General features: G+C 36.2%; 1 protein-coding gene across 1 annotated transcript in view; it reads right to left on the bottom strand.

The window, feature by feature from the left end:
- Window positions 1–25,344, bottom strand: part of LOC150083234 (uncharacterized) — a 480,979-nt gene that overhangs the window by 66,661 nt on the left and 388,974 nt on the right. The window contains exons 2-3 of the mRNA XM_090378445.1: window positions 23,435–23,491; window positions 9,438–9,512 (exon numbers count right to left, since the gene is read on the bottom strand). Of these exons, the coding sequence (XP_090234571.1) occupies window positions 9,438–9,512; window positions 23,435–23,454 (95 nt within the window). The 5' untranslated portion in view covers window positions 23,455–23,491. The remainder of the gene's footprint in view (window positions 1–9,437; window positions 9,513–23,434; window positions 23,492–25,344) is intronic.

Here is a 25,344-nt window from a genome sequence, read left to right as displayed (position 1 = left end):
AAGTTTGGGAACCACTACCTTAAAGCAATGTGGCTTTGAAATAATTTCTTTCTTTGATTAGATATCACGTGTATATCAAAATGTTGGAGGTACTTACTTATATCTAAACAACCTTGAAGCTGACGGATAACCTGCAAAGCTATAGTTTCACATTTTGCTTCTAGTTTATCTAATATGACCAGTAGTAATTTATTAATTTCTTTTGCAGGCTGGATAAAACCTTGCTTTGGACCACACATGGCCTGTAAGCCACAGTTTGAACAGGCTTACATGGAAGGCAGAAAATAGTATCACCTATGATTTAACTAAAGTTAAACCACTCAAGGTTTAATTAATTTGTCCTGTCTGGAACAAAAATAGACAGGGAAAAAAAAAATAATAATAAAATAAAAATTAGATACAGGATAAAACTGTATTTTTAATATAAGATCAAACGATAAAACTATGAAGTTAAGTGATAAAAATAAAATAAAATAAATGTAATGGAGCTAAAAGTGGTAAAAATGATATCAAAGCTTATCAGGTGACTGCCTCCTTTTCAATAGTGGAATTTTACAGCCATGGTACTCCTTAAATAACACCTGTAGGTTCATGGTATTGAATAGGAGATGAATACAGACTCCCTTATCTCTATTAATAGCATTATGTTCCTAAGAAAAAATTCATACGCTCTTGACCCATTTCCGGAGTCAATACCTATGCAAAAGATCAACAATTATCAGGAGAAATTTGATGCTCTTCCTCCCAAAAGCATTCAGCCACAGCAGATTTCTCATAACCATTGGGCTCTATTGTTTCTATATGCTCCCCCATATGATCTTTAAACCTACGTGTATGTAATTCCCCTATTTAAAGACTAAATGCAGAAAGCATAATTCCACATGTGTTTAAATTAACTATATAATATCGGTGCAGATAGCACAGTTAACCCATAAAATTAAACTACTTTTGTAGTGCAAAGGCATCGTTTTAATTATATCTCATATTGTGGCTACCTTCACAATGAGATACCAGGTATTGCACTAGTTCGAATAAGTAACGCTTCTCTAGTAGAGAAGACTACCGTTCTCAGTGGGCACCACCACCCAGACAGCACTGTTTTTCATTTAAACAAAAGAGGCTTCTTTTTGGATCTACAGGCTTTATATCCCACTGAAACCAGTGTTTGGCAAACAGTCCTACTGCTTGCATCAACTGAAGTGCACTATTTACAGTCACCTGTAAGTGCTGTTGAGGTGACAAAACAATCCTTATGACAACTTTTTTAGAATTCTGTCCTGCTGAACAGAAGAAATCCTAGGATGGCCACTTCTAGTCTTCCTTTCTATAGTTCATACTTCCCTAAATCATTTCAACAATCTGGAAATGGCAGCTTCTGAACACTATTATTTAGTTTATAAATTAGTTAGCCATTCTAACATTAGTAATGCTCTCATTGTGCATCATTATAACAGCTTTGTTTTCTTGGTGTTAATTCAGACATTTGAATAGAAATTAGTGCAACCCTCTATCATAAACACCTAACTGTCATTGCTGACTGACCTGCTATTCATAGCTCATAAGCAAGGATGATACAATAATGTGCAATATGGGATGACGCTGCTGGTGTAATATAAGAAAACTGAAAATTAAAACGGAAAAAATGTTTTAACCAAAAAGTATATTTTTCTAAAATATTCTGAAATTTTATTATACAGTGAAACTTCCCTTTAACGGAGAGCCATGGGGAATGAAAATCTGTCCGTTAGAGAGAAGTGTCCGCTAACAAGAAGTCTGAGGGAGAAAAAAAAATAGAAAGAAAAATCGTTAAACATTTAATGTAAAATTAAATTTAAATATATACAGATTTTGCACAATATTTTTGTAAATAATATACATACAATTGTGCTATGCATATTATGACTTTATCTTAAGAAAAATACATACAATAATCACTTATTTTTTTCTGCACCTTCTTCCGGCTGATAATTTTGTTTTCAACATTTGTGTGAAGAAACCATCGAAAGTCCTTCAGTATCTTCTTCAGCGATGAAAAACATTTTTAAACGACTGTTGCTGTTGTTTTGTTTTTTTTAGGAGCATTAGCAACTAAGGCCATATTGCTCCGGGAAATGCGGTGGTCATTCCCTGACCTTTCCGCATCCTCCATATTTGATGGTGACGGGCTCGGACCCCGGTCTAATCAAGAAGCGTGTGCTACGCACTGCTGCTCCTTCCCACCTGGCTACGGAGGCGCCTTTAAACGACTGATTTGTATGAATGCTTCTTCTATTTTCATCGGTGGTTCGTCCTTAATATGTTCTTCGACAGAATGACCTCCTTCCATTTCTTCATCCTCATGAGGAACTTCTTGAAAAATATCGATGATAATGTCGTTGATATCTGGAGCACCATCTTCTGTAGTGGGGTTCGAGTCTATATCTTTGTAGCCAGGGTCACTTGTAGCAGAAGTATCATACATTATCAATAGATGTTGAAGTTCTTGTTCTTCTTGGTGCTCCACATTGCTGTTCACAACTTTAATTTTTGCGTTTGAGAAGCCAGACTTTACAAAACAGTTCAAGACAGTTTGTTTTCTAATTGCGTTTACTGAAGAGGAAATCCATTGAATCGCATCCAGGATGCTGATTTTCTTTGCAAGGTCACTTGCACATTTTACATCATTCGTGTTTGCAATGAGATGTCTTAAAACAACAGAAAATAGTGAAGTTTAAAATTTTTTATTATCCCTTGATCCAAGGGCTGACACTCTGCAGATGTGTTTGGTGGCAGAAAAACGATTTGAATGTTGGACAATTCAATGTGCGGGTGAGATGCAGCATTATCCATAAAAAGAATAATTTTTCTGTTTTGACGAATCATGTTTTGGTTAAAGTGACTTATCCATTCGCTCATGATATCTCGTATCATCCACGCTTTTTTATTAGACTTCCAGTCAACATTCAAAAGATTCAACTTTATGCCCTTGAAACAACGAGGATTTTGTGGTTTTCCTATAACAAGAGGTTGTTCAAAGTCTCCCAGCATATTTGTACACAATAGTACAGTCAAGCGTTCCTTAGAAATTTTTCCACCCTGGCACTTTTCGCTTTTCAGACTCATTGTTTTTTCAGGAAGAGCTTTAAAAAACAACCCTGTTTCGTCACAGTTGTAAATATCCTTAGCTTCAAAATCACGACATAACTATTCCAATTTGACGGTCCACTCTGTTGCAACCCCAGTATCAACAGATCCACCTTCACCACTTACGATTTTCCAAGAAATTTTATGCAGAGTTTTGAACTTGTCTAGCCACCCCACAGAAGCTTTGAACTCATTTACTCCCATAGATTTCGCAACCTCCAAAGCCTTTTCCCTAATAATAGGCCCATTAATGGGAATTTTTTTAGCACGTGCGCGACAAAACCACTCATACGTAACATTGTCAATTTGAAGTCCAACAGTTTTCGGGAATGATTTTTGAACCTGATCATTTCCGTGTTGCCAAAATTGTTTGAGCAGTTCATTTTTTTCCTTTAGGATGTCACTTACCTGCGTCTTCCCGATTTTGAATTTTGCAGCAAGATTGCGAACACTATTTTTTTGCCGATCATACGCATTAATGAGTTCGACTTGATCTTTTAAAGTTAAATGTTTACGAGAAGACATTGTGCACTTCACACGACACTGAACAAAACTGAAAACTGAAACTCAAAAGACGAAAGGCCGACCAAATTCACTCCGCCCCCTGCACATACCGAATTCATCAGAAGTTTTACACGTGCCTTAAAAATTCTTGAAAAAGGGTTTACAACCGCGATGTAAACCTTGATAAAATTCAGAGAATCGGAAATAGAAAATAGATTGAGGCAATATGTGGAAGAAAAGTTCGTAGAAAAAGGGCCGTGAGCTCTCCCGCAGTCCGTTATGGGGAGATCAAATTAAGTGCTAATCTAAACGAAACAGTGCAGATTGCCTGTCCGCATCCGTTACAGAGAATGTCCGCTAGACAGAAGCTGAAAACACGTTAAAACCAATGGAGGTGAGTTGGGGAATTTGAAATTTCCGTTGTAGTGAGATGTCCCTTAACGAGAGGTGTCCGTTAGGAGAAGTTTCACTGTACACGAATAGTGACTTGCAATACTTTAGGCCAAGATGTATTATAGATTACAGCTATTATTTGGTTGGAAGTTTTATCATCAGCTGGTATTTCTAAAAGTTTATTTTGGCTAAGTTAAAGAAAGACAACACGAGAACCACGGGAAACTTAGGGGTCAGAAGCGTTTCCCGGTAAATAGATGGTGCGCATTATCGGTAGTGGCAGTAGAAGTCGATAAGGATGTATTGATTAGTTTTTCTTATTATTAAAAGCAGATTATCGGAGTTCATGAGTGGGCTGAAATTTACTTATGGGTACATCCTCCAAACTGCCTCAGTCTTTGGGTGTTTATACTCCTTCCCACTGGTTTAACCTGATATGAAAATGGCTTCTACAGACTGTGTCTGTTATCAGTAGTTGCAGTAGACATCATTTTCCCATCAGGTTAAAACAGTGGGAAGGTGGAATAAACACCCTAAGACTGAGGCAGTCTGGAGGGTGTACCCATAAGTAAATTTCAGCCATGAAGGCAATACACTCATGAACTTCAATAATCTGCTTTTAAAAACTAATCAATACATCGTTATCGACTTCTACTGCCACTATCAAGGTGATAGTGGCGATAACAATAACACACACCATCTGTTTACTGAGAATTCAGGGAGACGCTGCAGTACCGGGAAACATGTTTGACCACTAAAAGTTTCCCGTGGTTCTTGTGTTGGCTTTCTTTACCTTCACCTTTATTTCTTTCCACACAGTCAAAGGCTTTCTTATAATTAATGAATGCTATATCTGTTTGTCTATTAAACTCTGTTTTTCAATTAGTAATTTCAAAGTAAAAAATACACCCGCACAAGATCTTCCTTTCCTAAATCCATATTGTTCTTCTCCAATTTTATCACTATAGTACCTATCTAGTTTGTATTTTATTATTTTTTGCAAATATTTTGTAGCCCTATCAAGGTGATTTAATTGGTTCAGGAGCTTCACAAGGCTTAATTGCGGACCGGGCTAGCCGGGTGGGTAAAGTGCCTGCCTGGCAACCCAAAGGTCGCGGGTTCGAATCCCGCCTCGGGCTTGGATCAAAGTACTGCAAAAACCTTGGAAGGTGCATTGTGGCCACAGAAGCCGATGTGCCAACAACTACAAAAAAAAAAAAAAAAAAAAAAAAAAAAAGTCTTAATTTTAAAGTAAAGATTTGTCAACAATTCTATGTTGACACCATCTTCTCCTGATGATTTTTTTTCTTAAAACTTGTTAATACTTGATTTAATTCCTATACAGAAATTTCTTCTTCTAGGTTATGTTTTGATTTTGGCATTTTTAGTTGTTTCATGCTCTGTATCCAATTGTAAGATCACTCATCGGTGAAGACAGGATATTAGAGCTGGAAAAGGAATTAGAAAATGTGAATTGGAATATCATCGGTTTGGCTGAAACAAGAAGAAGAAATGAATCACTTATAAGTTTATCAAGTGGAAATCTGCAGTACACCAATGGAAACAGTGAAAGGAGTGAAGGCAGAGTTGGGTTTCTGTTCTATAAAGATTTTAAAAACAACATTTTGGAATTCAAAAGTACATCACCAAGGGTGTCAAGACTAATACTCAAGATTTCTAAGAGGTACAAGCTAAAGATTATAATGATTTATGCACCAACATCGAGCCATGATGATGAAGAGGTTGAAGAAATGTACACCAAAATTAAGAGTCTTCTAGATGAGCAGAAAACCCACTACACTATTATTATGGGGGACTTCAATGCTAAGGTTGGAAAAAGGCAAAACAGTGTAGAAAGAATTATAGGAAATTTTGGAATTGGTGAAAGAAATAAGAGGTGAAGGACTTGTGGAATTTGCAGAATCTCAAGGACAGTCAGTAATGAACACTTATTTTCAAGAAAAGGGTGAACAGAAAGTGGACGACACGAAAGAGTCCAAATGGATTAACAACTAATAAAATCTACTTCATCCTCACTAACAGAAGATATATTGTGAATGATGTTACTGTCCTGAATAAGGTAAATGTTGGAAGTGATCACAGAATGGTAAGATGTACACTTGATATAGATGTAGGAAAGGAAAAAAATGACTTGAGTAAATAATACAAAAGGTCTTTGAGATAACAGAGGAGGAGAAAAAGCAGTATGTACTGGAACTTAAGAACAAGTTTGAGCTTCTGCAGACTGCTCAGGACCAAGATATCGACGAGGAATACTACAACTTTCTGAAAGTGATAAAGCCCAAGAAACCTACAGGGAAAAATAAATCCAAAGAAGAAAAAATTAGTCAAGAAACACTTGTCATGATGAACCAAAGACGACAAATGAAGAGCAAGAAAAACACTGACAGGGAGAAAATTGAGTATACTGAGTTATGCAATAAGACAAGAATATTTAACACAAGAAAAGTAGAACAAGCATTAAGGGAAAACAAAGGATTTAAATCAGCAGCCATGAGCAGTAATACAGAAAGACAAATGATACTGAAACTGAAGAATAGCGATGGTGTACTTATAAACAGCAGAGAAGGCATAATTCAAATAGCAGAAGACTACTATAGAGAATTATACAAGGAGCGAGGGAATGATGCCAGCAGTGGGGAAGATGGAATGCAAAGTAGCAACACATACGACATACCCGATATTCTTCTTGATGAGGTAGAACATGCATTGAAGAAAATGAAGAATCAGAAAGCCCCTGGAGAAGATGAAGTTGCTGTAGAGTTGTTAAAATTGGGAGAGAGAGACATAACAAAAAAACTGGCAAGGCTCTTCACATAGTGCATTAGAAAAGGTGTGACGCCTAAGCAGTGGAATAATGCAACCATAGTTTTGCTGCATAAGAAAGGAGATAGATCAGAAATTGGAAATTATAGACCAATTAGCTTGTTATCCCACATCTACAAGTTGTTCACAAGGGTCATTACTAACAGATTAGAAAGAATACTTGATGAGAATCAACCGAAAGAGCAAGCTGGCTTTAGGACAGGATTCTCAACTATGGATCACCTTCACGTAATATCACAGCTAATGGAGAAAGCAAATGAATATAAAACGCCATTATGCCTGGCATTTGTGGATTATGAAAAGGCATTTGACTCCATACAGCATAAGGCAATGTTTCGGGCACTGGAAAGACAAGGCATAGATACCCCATATATTATGATTTTGAAGAAAATATATGAGAGTGCTACCTCCTTTATTAGACTAGACAAAGACAGTAGGAAATTTAAAATTGAGAAAGGAGTTCGACAAGGAGACACAATATCTCCGAAGCTGTTTACTGCTGCCCTTGAGGAAGCTTTCAGAAGATTAGACTGGTCGCAGAAAGGAGTCAATGTGAACGGAGAGTACCTAAACCATTTACGATTTGCAAATGACATTGTGGTCGTAAGCCACGATCCCAAAGAATTAGAGGAAAATCTTAATCAGTTATGCACAGTTAGTAAGGATTTTGGACTAAAGATGAATATGGCTAAAACAAAAGTAATGATGAACAAGTATGCCACAGAAAGGGAAATAATGATTGAAGGAGCAGTAATTGAAAAGGTGGAGTCATATACTTATCTGGGACAAGTTATTAGCTGTAATAATGATAAATGGCTGGAAATCATGAGAAGAATAAATTTTGGATGGATAGCATTCAGGAAATATAGTCACATACTGAAGAGCAATATCCCAGTTTGTCTGAAATGTAAAATAATGAACCAATGTATACCCCCACCATGACTCATGGAAGTGAAATTTGGGCACTCACCAAAAGAATGGAAGAGAAGCTGAGAACTACACAGCGAAAAATGGAACAAATTATATTGGGAATCAGACTGTTAGAAAGAAGAGAAACACATGGATTAGGCAGCAAACTCAAGTAAAGGACATTCTTATCAAAACTAAAAGAACTAAAATGGTCTTGGGCAGGACACACAGCTCGAAGACATGATGACAAGAAAATAACAGAATGGTACCCAAGAGGAACTAGAAGAAAACCTGGAAGACAAAAGCTGAGATGGATAGATGAAATTCATGAGTTTTTGGGTAGTAAATGGATGGCCAGTGCTCAAAATAGAAGGAATTGGAAAGTTGCTGGAGAGGCCTTCATCCTGCAGTGGATTGAAAATGGCTGATGATGATGATCCAAAGGTTCTGGCATGTACAGCAATACTCCACATAGCACTGATAATTGGTACCAAAATTGTTCCATGTTATGTGATACCATGCTGATTGAGGTATAATTATAACAAGTTTTAAATTAATGCCTACCAGAGAAACAGTTTGCGTACAATGGCAGTGTCCAATATTTTTTATTTCAACTCCTTTTAACTGGCTATTTTTTTAAATAAAAAATATTGCAAAAATTTTATTAATGAAAAGGTAACATCATGAGAAAACAAGTTTTGTTGTGTTTTGTTTTTTAATAATGAAGTCATCTCTTCTTTTTCTTAGCATAGTCTTTGTAGCATCGAATCCCACCTTGTAGAGTTTGCTGTACCTGGATGCTACATTTAACATCCAGATCTCCATTCATAATCGCCTCACAGGCCATGTCAACCTCCCGAAAAACTTTCTCCAATTCTTCTGTTGAAAATTCTTTAGATGCCACTTCAGAATTGCTTTGCTCTTTTTCATATGCAGTTTGCTCGTCAATGCAGTCACGTACCTTGGCAGTGTCCAAAGTTTCGAATCCCAAGTCTTTTCCAATCTTCACAATGTCTTCCGCAGTTGTCTGAACTTGCAATTCAAAACCAGTGAAATCATTTGCCAAATGGGGCAAAACATGCTGCCAAACAGAATGCATGTTGCTGGCAGTGATTTCTAGTCAAGATGCAGATATGTTTTTGATCATATTCAAAGGGGTAAAAAATAAACAGTGAAATGAAAAGTTTGAAAAGCTATCACGTCGTCTTGTCAGGATGGAATTAAGAATACTGAACACAGTTGCACATTGCCGCTGATCGCCCGAAGGGAGCCGTTGACACATGCATGTGCGACAATAGAGTTAGCACTGCAGCATATATATCTAGAGTACGTGTCTAGGCTATTAAATGAGTTTTACCACGTACAGTAAATTTTCAACTTAAACTTAATTGAAAACTGTGTTATAGTGAAACCAGTGCTGTTTGAAGCCGTGCTAAGCGAGGTATTGTTGTATATTTGTCTATCACATTAAAGACTGTCATATAAGTGGGTTGGTGTATTTATTTCAATTACCACGAGTAGGTTTGTCTACAGTTGAAACAGGTATACAAAACTAAATCAGACTAAAATTAGTATATGATATTCATTATTTATCAATAAAGACAACTCATCACTCAAAACCAACTAAAACAGAGCATCATAATAAGTACATTAAAACCAACCTCCTTTTTCTTCTCTCTGGTTGAGAGGTATCAGCTCCTCCTCTTGTTGGAATCTCTTTTTGTTTTTTTGGTGTACTGTTGATAAAGTGTGGTATACATAAAAGTTACTATATGTAACACCTTGAAAGGAATATTAAATTCATAAAAATTAATTAAAAAAACTGAAACAGTACGTTCTTGTTAATTAATCAGTCAATTACTGATACAACGCTAACTGTGTTTATGCCTGAGCTCTAGAAACTTTAAATTATAAGCACATTGAGAAAAACTTAAATTTATCACATCATAGTCAGATAAAAACATTTTTAAATGAATCAAATAATAAAAAGAAAAGAATAAAAAAAGCAGAACTGATTCTTCATTGCTCAACCATTGTCATATACAGTAATCTCAAAACTTTTAACTCCAAGTATGATGTAGTGAAAAAAAGTTCTCAAACCACTAGAGGTAACGTAGACAAATCTTTTCCCTCTGCTCTACCAACTAGACCCCTCCCATTCTGAACAGGAGGCAGGATCAATAAGTCATGTTCTTTTGATTAAAGAGATTAATTATGTATATGTAAAAAAAAGCATGGAATGTAAAATCTTGGTATACAGATAAAAAATAGTATTATCTCAAATTCATGGTTGGTGAGGAATTATTGTACACAGTTATTATCTGATGAAACAATGAAAGTACAGTAAAGTTCAGCCATCCATTATCCATCTACCTGGAAAGCTTATGCAAATGGCACATTTAAAAAATATTATATATATATATATATATATATATATATATATATATATATAATTTTTTTTATATCTTTATATCAAGAATTTTTATATATCTTAGCAGATACTGATCATTACAGAAACAGAGAAATCCTTGTTTTTTTGCCTTCTGTCTTATATATTTATATCCCTTTGCATTTCTTTAAATCCAACTTGGTATTGTCTGCTTGAATTAACTTCTATATTATTATCTTCAATATTATACAAAATATTTTATACACATTATGGTTGTAATGCATAATTGCTCTAGCAACTGCATTGGCCCATAAGTATTAATTGATACAATTTATTAAACTTTCTTTCCATATTACTCATATATATATGTATATATAAAAAGGACAGTCACTATTTACCTACCCAATAGCAAAGGGCTATGGATTAAAAATTACAAAAATGCATCAAATAAAAATGTTAACACAATTTTTATTAAAAAATTATTCGTGAATAATGTAGCTACAACCTTAAAAAAAAAAAAAAAAAAAAAAAAGTAAAACAGAAAAAGCAAAAATCATAACGTACAGGCATACCTCGGTTAACGTTACCTCTGATAACGAAGCTTCGATATAACGAAGTCGGCAATTTCAAGCCCCATTTAACATAAAAAAAAAATATTCCAGTTTAATCACCTGAAATCTAAACAAACTGAAGAAATTACGGAAACCTTTGGGGCTTCTCGTGGTTGGTTCGAGAAATTTAAAAAACGGGCCAGAATTCATAGTGTAAAATTAACAGGAGAAGCTGCAAATAAGTTTCCAGAAAAACTAAAGGAAATAATTGAACGTGAAAATTTTCCAAATTTGGTGTTCAATGTTGGCGAAAGCGGTTTGTTCTGGAAACGGCTACCAACAAAAAGCTTCATTTCTATTGAAGAAAAATCAGCTGCTGGGTTCAAAGCAGCCAAAGACCGTTTAACGTTACTCTTTGGATCAAATGCCTCTGGCGATTATAAATTAAAATTGTTATTAGTTTACCATTCAGAAAATCCGAGGGCGTTAAAAGGTAACATAAAAATGAATTTACCTGTAATATGCAAAGCAAATAGAAAAGCGTGGGAAAAGTTATTTACTGATTGGTTTGTTAACCACTTTTGTCCTGAAGTAAAACGGTATTGTCAAAAAAACAACTTTGAAGAAAAAGCTCTTTTGTTGTTAGACAATGCTCCGGGACATCCTACTGATCTTAACACGTTGGACACATGCATTCCTGTCAAAGTTGTGTTTCTTCCAGCAAACACAACTTCCCTGATTCAACCATTGGATCAGGGAGTAATAGCATCATTTAAAGCTTATTATCTGCGTTGAACATTAAGCAATTTAACTGAACTAGAGGATAAAGAGGAAATGACAGTTAAAACTTTTTGGAAAAACTACACCATTAAAAACATTGATAGTTCTTGGAAAGAAGTCACTAAGAAATGCTTAAATGAAGTTGGGCGCAAAATATGGCCAGAAGTTGTACTAGAAGAAGAAAATAACATCCAAGAAATTAGAAATGAAGTTATCCAGATGGCTCAATCAATAGGTTTCGAAAATGTCGATGAAGAGGATGTTAGAAATTTATTGAATGCAGAAGATGATGGTTTTTCAGTGGAAGATCTAGAAAACCTTGTTAGCAATGAAGACGAAGTTAAAGAAGTTCCAGCCGAAAAAGTGTTAAAAAACCAAAGATTTAAAAAGGTGCTTAAATGACATTGAAAACGTTTTAAATTTTTTTAGTGAAAATGATCCTGATTTAGGAAGAAGTTTTATTGTTAAGAGATCAGTGTTAAATGCAATAACTCCGTATAGGCAATTGTTAAATGAAAGAGAAAAAGAGCATAAACAATCAACTTTAGACTCCTATTTTAAAATGTGATTTCACTTTGTATGTAAGTTGACTGTTTATTTAATAAAACTTTTCTTTGTCCGAAAAAAAAAAGATTTTCATTTTCTTTACGTAGGAACGTATCCCTATTCTGGCCATAGTATTTTTACCTCTGAAAACGAAGTTTCGCTTAACGAAGTAATTTCGTGGAACGCATCCTATTCGTTATTCGAGGTATGCCTGTACATGATTTTTGAAAGGAGTACGTAAGAAAGGATCTTGGCAGTAATCGTCAGTTTCCAAATGCTACCGAACAAGCCTCCACTGGTTACTTCAGCAAGTAACCTGTGAAGATAAGACAAGACAAATATATTTATATTGTCGTATCTATAACTAACCCATCCACCATCATCATCAGCCATTTTCAATCCACTACAGGATGAAGGCCTCTCCAGCAACTTTCCAGTTCCTTCTGTTTTGAGCACTGGCCATCCATTTACTACCCAAAAACTCATGAATTTCACCTATCCATCTCCGCCTTTGTCTTCCAGGTTTTCTTCTAGCTCCTCTTGGGTACCATTCTGTTATTTTCTTAGTCCATCTGTCATCATGTCTTCGAGCTATGTGTCCTGCCCAAGACCATTTTAGTTCTTTAGTTTTGATAAGAATGTCCTTTACTTGAGTTTGCTGCCTAATCCATGTGTTTCTCTTCTTATCTAACAGTCTGATTCCCGGTATAATTCGTTTATTCTTCACTGTGTAGTTCTAAGCTTCTCTTCCATTCTTTTGGTGAGTGCCCAAGTTTCACTTCCATAAGTCATGGTGGGGAGTATACATTGATTCATTATTTTACGTTTCAGACAAACTGGGATATTGCTCTTCAGTATGTGACTATATTTCCTGAATGCTATCCATCCAATCATGGTATCCAAAAAGTTGATGAAGAATGTAGATATTGTGTTAAATGTAAAACAGAAACATGGTCTTGGTTCTTTGACAATTTATGGTACAAAAGCATAATCAGCAATAAGCTTTCAGTTTCTGCATGTTACTGAAGAAGGCCCCAAGATACATAATACAAAGTCATACATAAAATATGGTTTTATTAATTTTTCAATTAGCACATATAGGTAACCATTAAATGCTTTTCCTCTGTAGTGAAGTGTATTTTCTTTTTCTTTTTTGTCTACTTGTGAATAGCAAACAGTATATAAACATGCTCTTTGCTGATCTCATTAGAAAATACATAGATTTAATTTCTTTCCACAATCAGTCCAAGAATTCAGCTCAAAAACTAAATATAAGACAAATCCTCAAATATACAAAATTAGAATGTGAGACAAAGATGTTGCCGTAATTATTTTCCCTTTTAGCAGGGAAAACCTTTACAGCAGTTAGTTCTCATGTCTAAGTTATGGTCAACAATAATGAAAACATATTCATATGAAATACTGGTATCTTAACCTGGGCCAATCAAGGATTTTCTAGATTACATGAGAGCTAAAGCAGCATTCTGGGGAATTATTAACCTCAATTCTATCATTATCAGGAAAAAATCCACATTATTTTGACCGCTTTTTTTTAGCTCCTGCTTGGGACTGCCCATGATTTCAACCATCTCGCTGAGCCCCATTTGATAATAAAACATATCTTTTTGTGCACTACTAACAGAAATGACACTTCCAAATTTTTAGTAGTATTTAATGTCAACATTATCCTTTTAAAAAGGACACACCAATATTTACGAACAAATGAATAAGATGGGCAATACTGTTTTATTGTCTTTTCATTTATTTCTTTTATAAATATTCTGTTCAGAAGAGATATTTTATAAAAGCTCTGGACTCACTTTTTCGAAATTCTGGAATTAGTATCAAAAATGTTTCCAAGTGACCATTAATCCTTTTGCAAGTTTTCAATGTGTGGGGTATTTACAAATATATAAACGTTTCAAGTTAATTTCAGATAATGCATCCATTTATGTACAAATTGTCTAGAAATCTAATAGGTGTTGTGATAGCCTATCCACGTTTCCAAGTATTTGTAGATGTAGTTTATAATAGATAACAGTAAGAAAGTAGCTTTGAAAATCAGATAAAACCTCTGGAAATCTATACTGTACAAGTTGATGAAACTGTATCACATAATACACAAATAGATGTATATTATGTGATTATGCAAAATACAAAAAAAAAGTAACAACGAGCTTATTTCTTCAAGATTTCTTGCCATTTTTTAAAATTCTGATTTGACAGTTTCACTCTAACGTTGAACAATTAAATCAAAATAAGAACACTTCAATATTTAAAAACTTATGTAAAAACTATTTGTTTTTATAAAACTCAGAAATTTCCAAAGAAACTCAAACTTGCAGCCCAACTTCATTTGGAAAATTCACTACTGCAGGAGCCCACACAAACCAACTGTATGAACCAGCACGAACTCTGAGAACTCACCGATGAAAGAGTTGTGTTCAAAAATGAAAATTATTAACGTGGTACAAAGTTTGTGTGTGTGTGTGTGTGTGTGTGTGTGTGTGTGTGTGTGTGTGTATTTTATTATTTAAGATGTTAGTTTTAGTGGTAGAGTCTAATGGTGTATTTATAATCAAAATTTAGCAGGTTATAGTGTATACCGAAAAACCAACCGGTAATATAACGGCCTATGTACGTGCCTATGGCAACCTGTAAAAAATATATATATGCAATATAACATAAGGCAAAACCTTACATATCAAAATTATATTATAAAATAAAATTATGTTAATTATAGGTATATAGATATATTGAAAGGGACTTTTTCGAGGGCTAACCCTCTCAATGTATCAAACATAATTAACAAGCAATCCGTTTCTGTAATCATCGTCAAGATTAACGGTGTCCAGAATATAGCTATGTAGTATGAGATAGCAATACCAAATGAAGGTAATGTAGTATTAGATCACAAAACCAAAACCAGGAATTGGAGCAGTGTGACATTGGAGGTAAATTGCTGCTGTGGATAAAGGGGTGGCTGAGGGGGAGAAGACAGAGAGTGGTAATCAATGGACACTGCTCGTTGTGGACTAATGTTATTAGTAGAGTTCCTCAGGGCTCAGTGTTGGGTCCATTATTGTTTTCTGTATTTATAAATGATATTGATGATTGTATATCAAGCTTAATGTCGAAGTTTGCAGACGATACAAAGGTAGGCAGGGTTGTCAAGGACACTACTGATACTATGCTGCTGCAACAGGATCTGGAAAGGTTGAGCAGATGGGCTGAGAGGTGGCAAATGAAGTTTAACATTGACAAATGTAAAGTACTACACATGGGAAACAGCAACCCCAGAGCAACGTATCAACTCTGTGGTAATACACTGACAGTGGTAGAGAATGAAAGGGACCTGGGGGTGGTTGTGCAGGCAGATATGAAGTTCTCTGAGCAGCGCAGACGGGCTGCAAGAGTAGCTCATGGTGTATTGTCAATGATATATAGGAGTCAATGTGAACGGAGAGTACCTAAACCATTTACGATTTGCAAATGACATTGTGGTCATAAGCCACGATCCCAAAGAATTAGAGGAAAATCTTAATCAGTTATGCACAGTTAGTAAGGATTTTGGACTAAAGATGAATATGGCTAAAACAAAAGGAATTTTTCTAGCAGGGATAAGGAGGTGATTATTCCCTTGTATAAGGCAATGGTCAGGCCACACCTAGAGTACTGTATACAGGTATGGAGGCCTCATTTCAAGAAGGATGTAGAGCTGCTGGAACGAGTACAGAGAAGGGCAACAAGATTAGTGAATGGAACAAAGGGGTGCTCTTACGAAGAAAGGCTTAAGTTTTGCAAATTGCAGTGTCTGGAGACTAGGCACCAGCGAGGTGATCTGATAGAGGTGTATAAAGCCTTGAATGGTTTGAGCATGCTCAATGCTGATGGGATTCTTCCTCTTGCTCAGAATAATCACCTGAGAGGGCATAAATTCAAATTGAGGAAAGACAGATGTAGGATAGACATGCAGAAATTTGCCTTTAGCCACCGGGTGGTTGGTTGGTGGAACAGACTTCCATCCCTTGTCGTGGAAGTTGATAGCCTAAATAAGTTTAAGGCTCAGCTGGACAGGTATTTCGAACGAACAGAGGGGTGAACTGGAAGTGGTTTTTTTTTTTTTTTTGGCTGATGCTGCATAAGCTTGCTTTCTTGCATCAAATGCCTCTACTAATGCTAATGCTAACTCTATTCTCACTTCTAAAGGACAGTAAGAGGAACTTGGTTTCAATCTCGGAACCCGAAAATGTCGAAGAGGAAAGCATTATTGGTGAAGGAAAAAGCTGAAATTATTGAAGAATTGTAGACTGGTCAGAAGAACATAGAGATATGCAAGAAGTACAGACTTTCTTTGTCTACTGTTTTAACACTGTGGCAAAATAGAGATGCAGCATTGAAAGCGTGCAATGACAATATAACAAATGCGAAGAGACTCAAGAAATGCGACAAAGATGACATTGATCAAGCTCTGCTGAAATGGCTCACTGCACAAAGAAATGCCGGTTTACCCATAAGTGAACCAATCTTAAAGGCTAAAGCAGAAGAATTTGCACAGCTTTTCAACTATGCAGGATTTTTTTGCTCAAATGTGTGGCTTGATCGTTTTAAGAATCAGCATAAAATTTGCTATAGCAAAATCAGTGGAGAAGCATCTGCAGTGGACATGGAGATAATGTCAAAGTGGAAGACCGACATGTGGCCGCTTCATTCTCGAGGCTACATGACAATGACATCTACAATATGGATGAAGCTGGAATTTTCTATAATGTCACTCCTGATCAAAATTTGAAATTTTAGGGTGAAAAATGCATTGGAGGAAAGTTGTCGAAGAATATAATTACAGTGGCTATCTGCATGATTATGTCTAGGACAGATAAAAGAAGGCTTCTAGTAATTGGAAAGTCTTCCAAACCAAGATGCTTCCAGAATGTGAAGCAACTTCTAGTGGCTTATATGTCGAACAGAAAAGCTTAGATGACTTCAGATGTTTTCACGGATTACCTCAAAAAAGTGGGACAAAGATCTTTGTATAGAAAAATGCAAAATTATACGTGTAGATAACTGTCCTGCACATTCACAGAAAGTTGACAATCTAAATCACATAATGCTCATTTTTTTGCCTCCAAACACTACAGCAGTGCTACAACCAATGGATCAAAGGGTGATGAGAAGTTTCAAAGCCCATGTTTGTCGCAAGTTGGTCATTTTGCTCACCGACAGAATAGACAAGGGAAATGAAACAAAAATCTCAGTTCTCGATGCTATACGCTTTGTGAGCGATGTGTGGAAAGCATTTCATAAAGTCGCATTCAAATCTGTTTCAAGGCTGGATTTCCGTCAAAGCAAGATAACGTTACCAGTGAGGCAAATCACATTCCGTTATCTGAGTGGTTACAAAAAAGGAATCCAGAGTATTTGAATCAACTTCCAAACATTGACAGTTGGGAGCATGTAGATGATGATGTTGTAACTTCGGGAGCTCTTACAACAGAAGACATTGTAGAAACTATCCAAGTAGCAGGTGAAGAAAAAGTAGACAAAGAAAACACGATTCAGCCTCCATCATATGGAGCAGCTATTGACAGTGTAGAGAACCTTCAGTGTTTTTTCAATGCTACAGACGATACTAATACAGAGGTATTCAATGCCTTAAGTCTGATCAGAAGAAAGTTGAGACAAAAGCAAAAGACCAGTCAAATGACCCTACATTCATTCTTGAAAATCGGATAATCACTTTTCGAAACAATCCGAATAATTTCCATTGGTAGGTTAATCTTTTACAGTTTGCAATTCACGTTTGCCTCTAGCTCCCACACTTCTATTGTTCTGAATCTCACCTAACCAGGGTATAACGAGAACTCTGATACAGTGAGCACATCTTGTGGTCCAGTGAAACTTGTTATAAACGAGTTCAACTGTGTGTGTGTGTGTGTGCGTGCGTGCGTGAAATTGCGCGGTGTACAGGCACTCCCCAGTTTACGTAATACTTGACTTACGGAAATTCGACTTTACACAAGCTTTTGCCGGCCGGTGCAAACTTAAAAAAAAAATCGCAGAAATGTATTTTACATCCCGTAGAAATAAATAGAGGTATCGTGAAAATAACGTAATGTGAACTCAATAACACATTCTTTTTTTAGGTAATTCATTCCAAGACCCCGCAAGTTGAAAATTTCGCTATATAATTAAGCTATTTATCTTTCTAAAAGGTCATTTTTATAATGGAAATTGCACTACACTTTCATCGTTATCATATGTTACGTTATGAGAATCAATTTTGAATTTTGCTACAATGCTACAAATGCGTTTTGCTACAAATTATGTATGAAAAATTGTCACTAAGGTGGCATCCATTTTGTGGCAGGGCCAATGTAACTGCACCAGTGTTTTAAATTTTTTTCAGATGGAATTTTTTTCTCCCCTCAATGTTTCAATGTACTGTTTTTTATTTGCATGCACCCTATCTCTTAAATAACTCCAAAGATATCTTGGGCACCTAAATTGGACAATTTTCTGGACCAATTAATTCCGTCAAACTGGGAACTGAGGTACTAGAAAACAATTCCCACAAAATTATCATGGTTTCCCAATGGGTACAAAAACCTACATCCTCTGTTGTCTGGTGTGAAATTTTACACACCATATTTCTACAACCACTTCATCAACACGAATTTCAAAAATATAAGCCAGTACGCTGGATAAAAGTTACTTTTGTAGACATTTCTCGACAATTTATGAATTCTCAGGGCTGATTTGTAAACAACCTGTAGGTTGTAAACAACCATAATTGGGAACCAATTATGGTTGTTTACAAATCTGGCAAGTTGACAGCAAGCCTTACCTTTCGTTACTAATTTCTGATAGAAATATTAATTTTTGGTACATTAATTCAAAATTACATCAGTCTAAACAATCCATCTCTGATGATCCCATTGTTTTAATTTTTGAAGAAATTTGATTTTCTGGATATAGGTTGGTAGTCTTTCTTAAAATTAGATACAAAAAACTACAAGGAATGTGTAAATGCTAGCTGCATTGTCTGATAATGTTGGACTGATGTGGCAGGAATTTGTTCAATTTTTTCATGCACCATCTCTGCCTAAGTTGAACTACAGCTCATCAGAGGACTCCCAGTTCTTGGTTTGTTTCCCAGCCCATTTTCCAAATTAAACTTGACACAATATCAAATAGTTCAATCAGGATGTGTATTGAATTTCTATCTATGAGTTTTTTTTTTTAAGTGCCAATTATGGAACAGTTTTCTGCGAAATAGCAACTGGAAAGATATTTAGTGAATTGGTTGGATTTTTCATCATTTTCAAAATGAGTTCCGAAAGCATCACTGGGATCTCTTTCTTTCCAAAATAGGGAAAAAAAACTTCAAAATGAAATTTAGTTTCTGTAGATGGCATCATACACACCACGTGACCTCTTCGGAGCAACAACGCCATGCAATTTCTCAGACTGCTGTTGTCGACATCCGAGGAAAGCAGCAGTGGAATAGTGCCATTGATGATGTAAATTCTGTCAGACTGCCGGTTGCTGAGTTTGAAGAAAAGTGCAAGCATAACAACACTGATGTCATGTGACCAGCTTACTACGGCAGCGTGCAGTCTCGCCAGTTGTCTCCACACTTATGTCACATGACCAAATTACATCACGAATCACACGATCGGAAGTGACGTCACACGCACCACGCGACCTCTTTGGAGGAGCAACGCCTGTCAAACATGGCACGAGGCCATGCCCTCGGAACATTCAAGGTATCGTGCCCTATGGTAAACTTTAACCGTCTTTTTTAAACAGCAATTTTTATTTTGATATGGCAACACTGCATTATCAGAAATGTTAATAAACAATGTGATCCATCATATGCAAAGATGAATAAGATTGTAACAGTACTGAACTTAAAACGTTTGATTCTAAATAGTATGATTTTGTGCGAATTTTAATCTGTGATTTTGATATTATTGAACTGTGATTATTGTTTTCCCACATTCTCTAATAATTATATAAATTTTTTCCTTTTCTTTTTCCATTTACATATGTTATTAATGTATACACATGTACGGTATATCCACAGAACTGGCCAAAGTTTCGAAAGCTAGTCACATGGTGTCACACATCATACACAAACTGGTCATGTGACATGACGTTGCTTCTTGGATCTCGGCGACAAGCAGGGAGAATGTGTGTACCCACTTCTATGCCTTTGTAGAATGCCACGCAAGTGCTCTACAGTGAATGCCGCCTTTCAACACTTAATGTAAAAAAATGGTTAAAGTTTACAAAGGCCGCCATAGCCTAGTGGTCAGGCACGCGGGTGCATAAGTACACGTGCCTTGAGTGACCGGGGTTCAAGCCCGTGACTACCGAATAAAGTGCTGTTTTTTTGTATTCTGTCTATCTTGTGAACTCCTCTGACCGTTTGGTCGTCCTGGAGTATAAACAGAAAATTTATTTATTTATTATGGTATGGATACCTTGAATGATCTGAGGGCGTGGCCTCATGCCATGTTTCACAGGTGTTGCTCCTCCAAAGAGGTCACGTGGCGTGCATGACGTCACTTCCGATCATGTGACTCACGACGTAATTTGGTCATGTGACAAGTGCGGAGACAACTGACAAGACTGCACACTGCCGTAGTAAGCTGGTCACAAGACATTAATGGCGTTATGTCCGTGCTTTTCTGCGAACTCAGCAACCGGCTAGTTTCACAACCGTACTCTGATGCGCAATCTGGGATTCCACTTTCAATATCACAGAAATGGCACTTCATTTTTTTTTTGGGAGGGGGAGGATAAGTTTTAGTCAAATAAAGTCCCTTCAAGACTTTACAGCAGGGATTCCCAAGCTTTGTTATACAACCCTCTAAAATGATCAATAAATTTGTGTGCACTCCCTCCCTCCACATCATAAATAAAACTAATGATTTCATTTCAGTTAGCATGTGACAAGAAATAAATATTCCATTACTTTAAATAATTACATTTTAGTTTATACAAAGGGTACTAGGAAAGTTTTGCAATACAGCTTTGTTTATTTAATTTTTTCAAAGTAATTTCCTCTACATTCAATACACCTCTCCATCCTCCGAAACCAATCTTTAAACCAGTTCTGCCAAGTTTCACTAGGGAGTAAAGGACACGCGTTGTCCCAAGCCTGTAGAAGGTCCTCATCACTGGAAAACTGCCTCCCTTTTAGCTTCATTTTCACATGCGGGAACAGTGCAAAGTCGCAGGGAGCAAGGTCTGGACTGTAGGAGGCTGCTCGAGAAGTTTCAGTCCTGTCGTGGTCAAATATTCGGTGCAGGCTTTGGTGCGGTGAGCTGGAGCATAATCGTGATGGAGGTACCAGGTGTTCATTCTTGACTTTGGCCGCAGGTTCTTCATAGATCCAATGACTTTAGGCAGGCATTGTTCAGTATACCACTTAGCTGTGACTGTCTTCTGCGTGTCCAAAACGACACGTTCCACAATTCCACTCAATTTGAAAAATACAGCTATCATTTTCTTCTTTACAGATCGGGATTTTCTGACAATTACGGGTGTGTCGTCATCATCAAAGACCCAAACTTTGTTTTGAGCCTTGGTCGGCAGATCGTAATAGTACAGCCAAGTCTCGTCACCTGTCACGATGTTGTTCACATACCGAGATTGTCCCTTATCAAACTTTTTTAACATCTCCACCAAGTCACACGTCGTGTCATCTGCTCTTCAGTCAGTTGATGCGGCACCCAGAGAGAACAAAGTTTCTTCACGTGCAAATGATCTTGCAGAATCGAACGAATTGCTGGTGCATTTAGGCCCAAAGTATCCTCTATCCGTTGGTAGGTCACTCGCCTGTTTTCGTCAAGCATTTTCCTCACAGCAGTAACGTTTTCCTCCGTAACTGATGTTCGTGGCCTTCCCGGCCTCTCAGAATCCTCCAGAGTGAAATTTCCCCTTTGGAATTCTATACCACCTGAATATCGTTGTACGATGTGGACAATCATCATCTAGTGCAAGAGTCATTTCTTCTAAGCACTGGTCTATGGTTAAACCACGCACGAAATTATACCGCAAAACTGTCCTTATCTCATTTCGTGACCACGATGCCATCGCAAGCAGTTTACACTCTCACTACTAATGAATAACTGAGCCCATCGACTTGGCGCGGCGGCTACTATGCACGTATGAACATGTCTCAACATGCAGCAACAAGCAGCTTCCTGTGATTCATTGTTGCGTCATATTGCAAAACTTTCCTAGTACCCTTTGTATATCAGATAACAATGATATGCATGTTGATTAAACCAGCATTTCCCAAACTGTGTTTCGTGGAACACGTGTTTTCTGTGAGATGTGAACAAGTGTTCTTTGAAAAATCGTAATTAATAATTAAAAAATAAAAAAATAAATTATGCATATTTGTGGCATACACCACTTTTGTATCATTATAATTTTTAACAGTTTTTTTTTTCAATTATTAATATACTGGGATAGACTAATAATCAAACAGACTGCAGAGCACTTTATTTTGGCAGGCTTTTGCATAGAGAAGTATGCGTGACATCTACGATAAAGTAGCAATGTAGTGATCTAATATGCCATTCGTATGTGATTTAGCATCAAGTACACGGGTTGAAGGAGAGGGGGAAGCAAACCGATATCATAACTAAACTCACTTCCTTGTATAAATTTTTTTTGATAATTATCAGTAAAATAAATGACAATGGATTTGTGGTTGAAAAAAGGAACTTTAAAACAAGAAGCAAGTACTCCTAGTAGTGCAACCGTGGGCGATGAAAACGAACACAATATTATCACACTTCAAAGGGAGACGAACAATCGCAGCCTTTTGTTCCCCCAAAAATACAAAGTGAAAAAACAGGAACCAACTAATAAAAGACCAAAACAAAAGTATGATGACAGTTATTTGAATTTTGGCTTTGTGTTGGAAATAAAGATGCTCCCGACGTACAGTGTGTCGTATGTAATAAAAATATTAGCAAACAGTTCATTGGCTCCTGCTAAACTTGTGTTTCGTAAGTGTTCTGCGACTAAAAAAGTTTGGGAAATGCTGGATTAAACATTAAAAGATGAAGTTTACTGCTTTATAAAACATAACCATTGCACTGGAATGGGAGGAACAAAAAAAAAAAAAAAACTTTAAAAAAAAAAAAAATCAAGGAAAATTGCAAAAATCTCCCCCCCACCCCTAAGATCATGACCAACGGTTTAAGAATCCCTGCTTCAGGCAACACCTTGTACAGTACATGCATAAGCAAAGAATCAATCTGACCATTAAATTATGCTCTGTGAAGCTAAAACAAAAATTAGCCATTGTACAATTTCAAAATAATTTTAAGAAAATTGTATTATTATTTAATTAATTATATTTTCTTACCTAGTAAGATTTGTATTCATAACGCAAGTGGTGGAGAAAGAAAATTATTCATAACACCTGAAACAGAAATCTGAAGTTTAACTTTAATGAAAGCCATCTCATTCAATATAAACTCAAGAAATAAGTAGATAAATCAAATTAATCTTAGACTGTAATACAATTAAATACAAATGATGATTTGCCAAACCTCGATAAAGCCAGTAATCACATCAACAACCATCATTTCAATGGTTAAATGAAAGCCAACTTGAATCCATTCCATGAACTATGAAAACAAAAATGGGAGGAGTGTTATATGCCTAATGGCTGTAATGAATATAACAAATAACTATACAGATAGAATGAGTCAGTAAATTTGTTTGTTCTATAAAAATAAGTCTAACTTACCAGACAGTGACTGGAACTTGTTGATCAGCCTTTCACACGGTAGCAGAACATTTTGCAGATTTACTGGATGACAAGTTTTTTTTACACCAGCATGTTACAGAGGTAATAAGAAAATGCAATTTTTTGTCATGCATTAAGGATCTCCATATAAAAGATGTGCTGATGTGGGATTTACTTAAAGACATAACTATTATGAAAGGTAAAGGTCATAAAGGTGACTACAGCAGTCTCGGACAGTTTTTAAATTCTACACAGTGAGATCAACTGATAATATTTTCAACAGCAAATAATCACAGAAGCTACTAGGCTTCTTATACCAACTAAGAGATACCATTAAAGGCAACAGTCATAGAAGCCACGAATGGGTATATATATTAACAAAATATAGTAAGTTGAAAATGCTTACGTTCATTCCTCTATGTAAGCATTTTCAACTTAACAGTTTACCAATTCAATAGATAGGAAAAAACGATGGCATGGGAAAGTCAGAACAGTGAAAGTAACAAAGCCTATTACAGATAATGGACGGATAGGCAAGTTTATCTGCAATAGAGAAAAGGCATGGCTGGCAAAGGCTGATTATGAGAAATCATTAGCAAAGAGAACAAACAAGAGGTCCAGGAGTTTTCATCATGTGAATAAAAAGAAGACTGAACCACAGCAAATCCTTGCACATCAGGTGTGGGAAAGGCATATAACCTATTTGATGCTGCTGATAAACTGAACAAATACTTGACAAAGTCTTTACAGATAAAAGCCCTTCATGGCGAGGTGAAGCTCAGCAGTATGAAATTGGTGATAATGAAATTACAAGAAGGTAGTTTATTAGGAAAACTTTTGAGCCTTAAGGCAAGTAAGGCTTTTGAAGCTGATGATGGCACATACTCAATAATTTTGGAGGAGAGAGGGAGAGCTGAACCATAACAAAGTCATGTAGGAAATAATTTCAACATTGTTTATTTGGATTTTAGCAAAGCATTTGATTAAATCCTACACAAGATTACTATAGAAGCTGGAACCTATTGGAATTATGGGTAAGATCCTTAGGTGGGTCACAGGGCAATTACAGGAAAGGGCTGTGATTATTAGTTACTCTTTTGACTGGGTTAAAGTTAAAGGTAGAGTCCACTCCCCAAAGATCAGTACGGGGACCAATTTCAGGTTTTTTTAAGTGCCACAGATTGAGATTACAGATAGAAATGATGTGAAAATTTGCAGATATCAAATTTGGGAGAGTACATAATGATCAGCACCAAGCAGAACTCCTTCAATGCAACTTGGACAAGCTTCAAAGATGATCAGAAATGTGGAAGCCATGTTTTAATATAGCAAATATACAAGGTCTTATTTATGACAAATAGAAACTCCAAAATAACTTATATGCTGCTTGTGATGGGCTGAATTACTTAAGAATGCCTTTTGCGTTAAACAGCTCTCTCGTTAATTTTTTCAAGTAAGATATCTCACTACTGAGTTTCTCTTTCAGTTTCCTGTTCTCACCTAGCATACAATCAACCTTGCCT

The sequence above is a fragment of the Mastigoproctus giganteus genome, chromosome 7, assembly GCF_048544385.1.
Source record: "Mastigoproctus giganteus isolate SK-2022 chromosome 7, ASM4854438v1, whole genome shotgun sequence".
Taxonomy (NCBI): Eukaryota; Metazoa; Arthropoda; class Arachnida; order Uropygi; family Thelyphonidae; genus Mastigoproctus; species Mastigoproctus giganteus.
The sequence above is the reverse complement of the archived record's forward strand: the minus strand, read 5'-3'. Positions and strand labels throughout refer to the sequence as shown.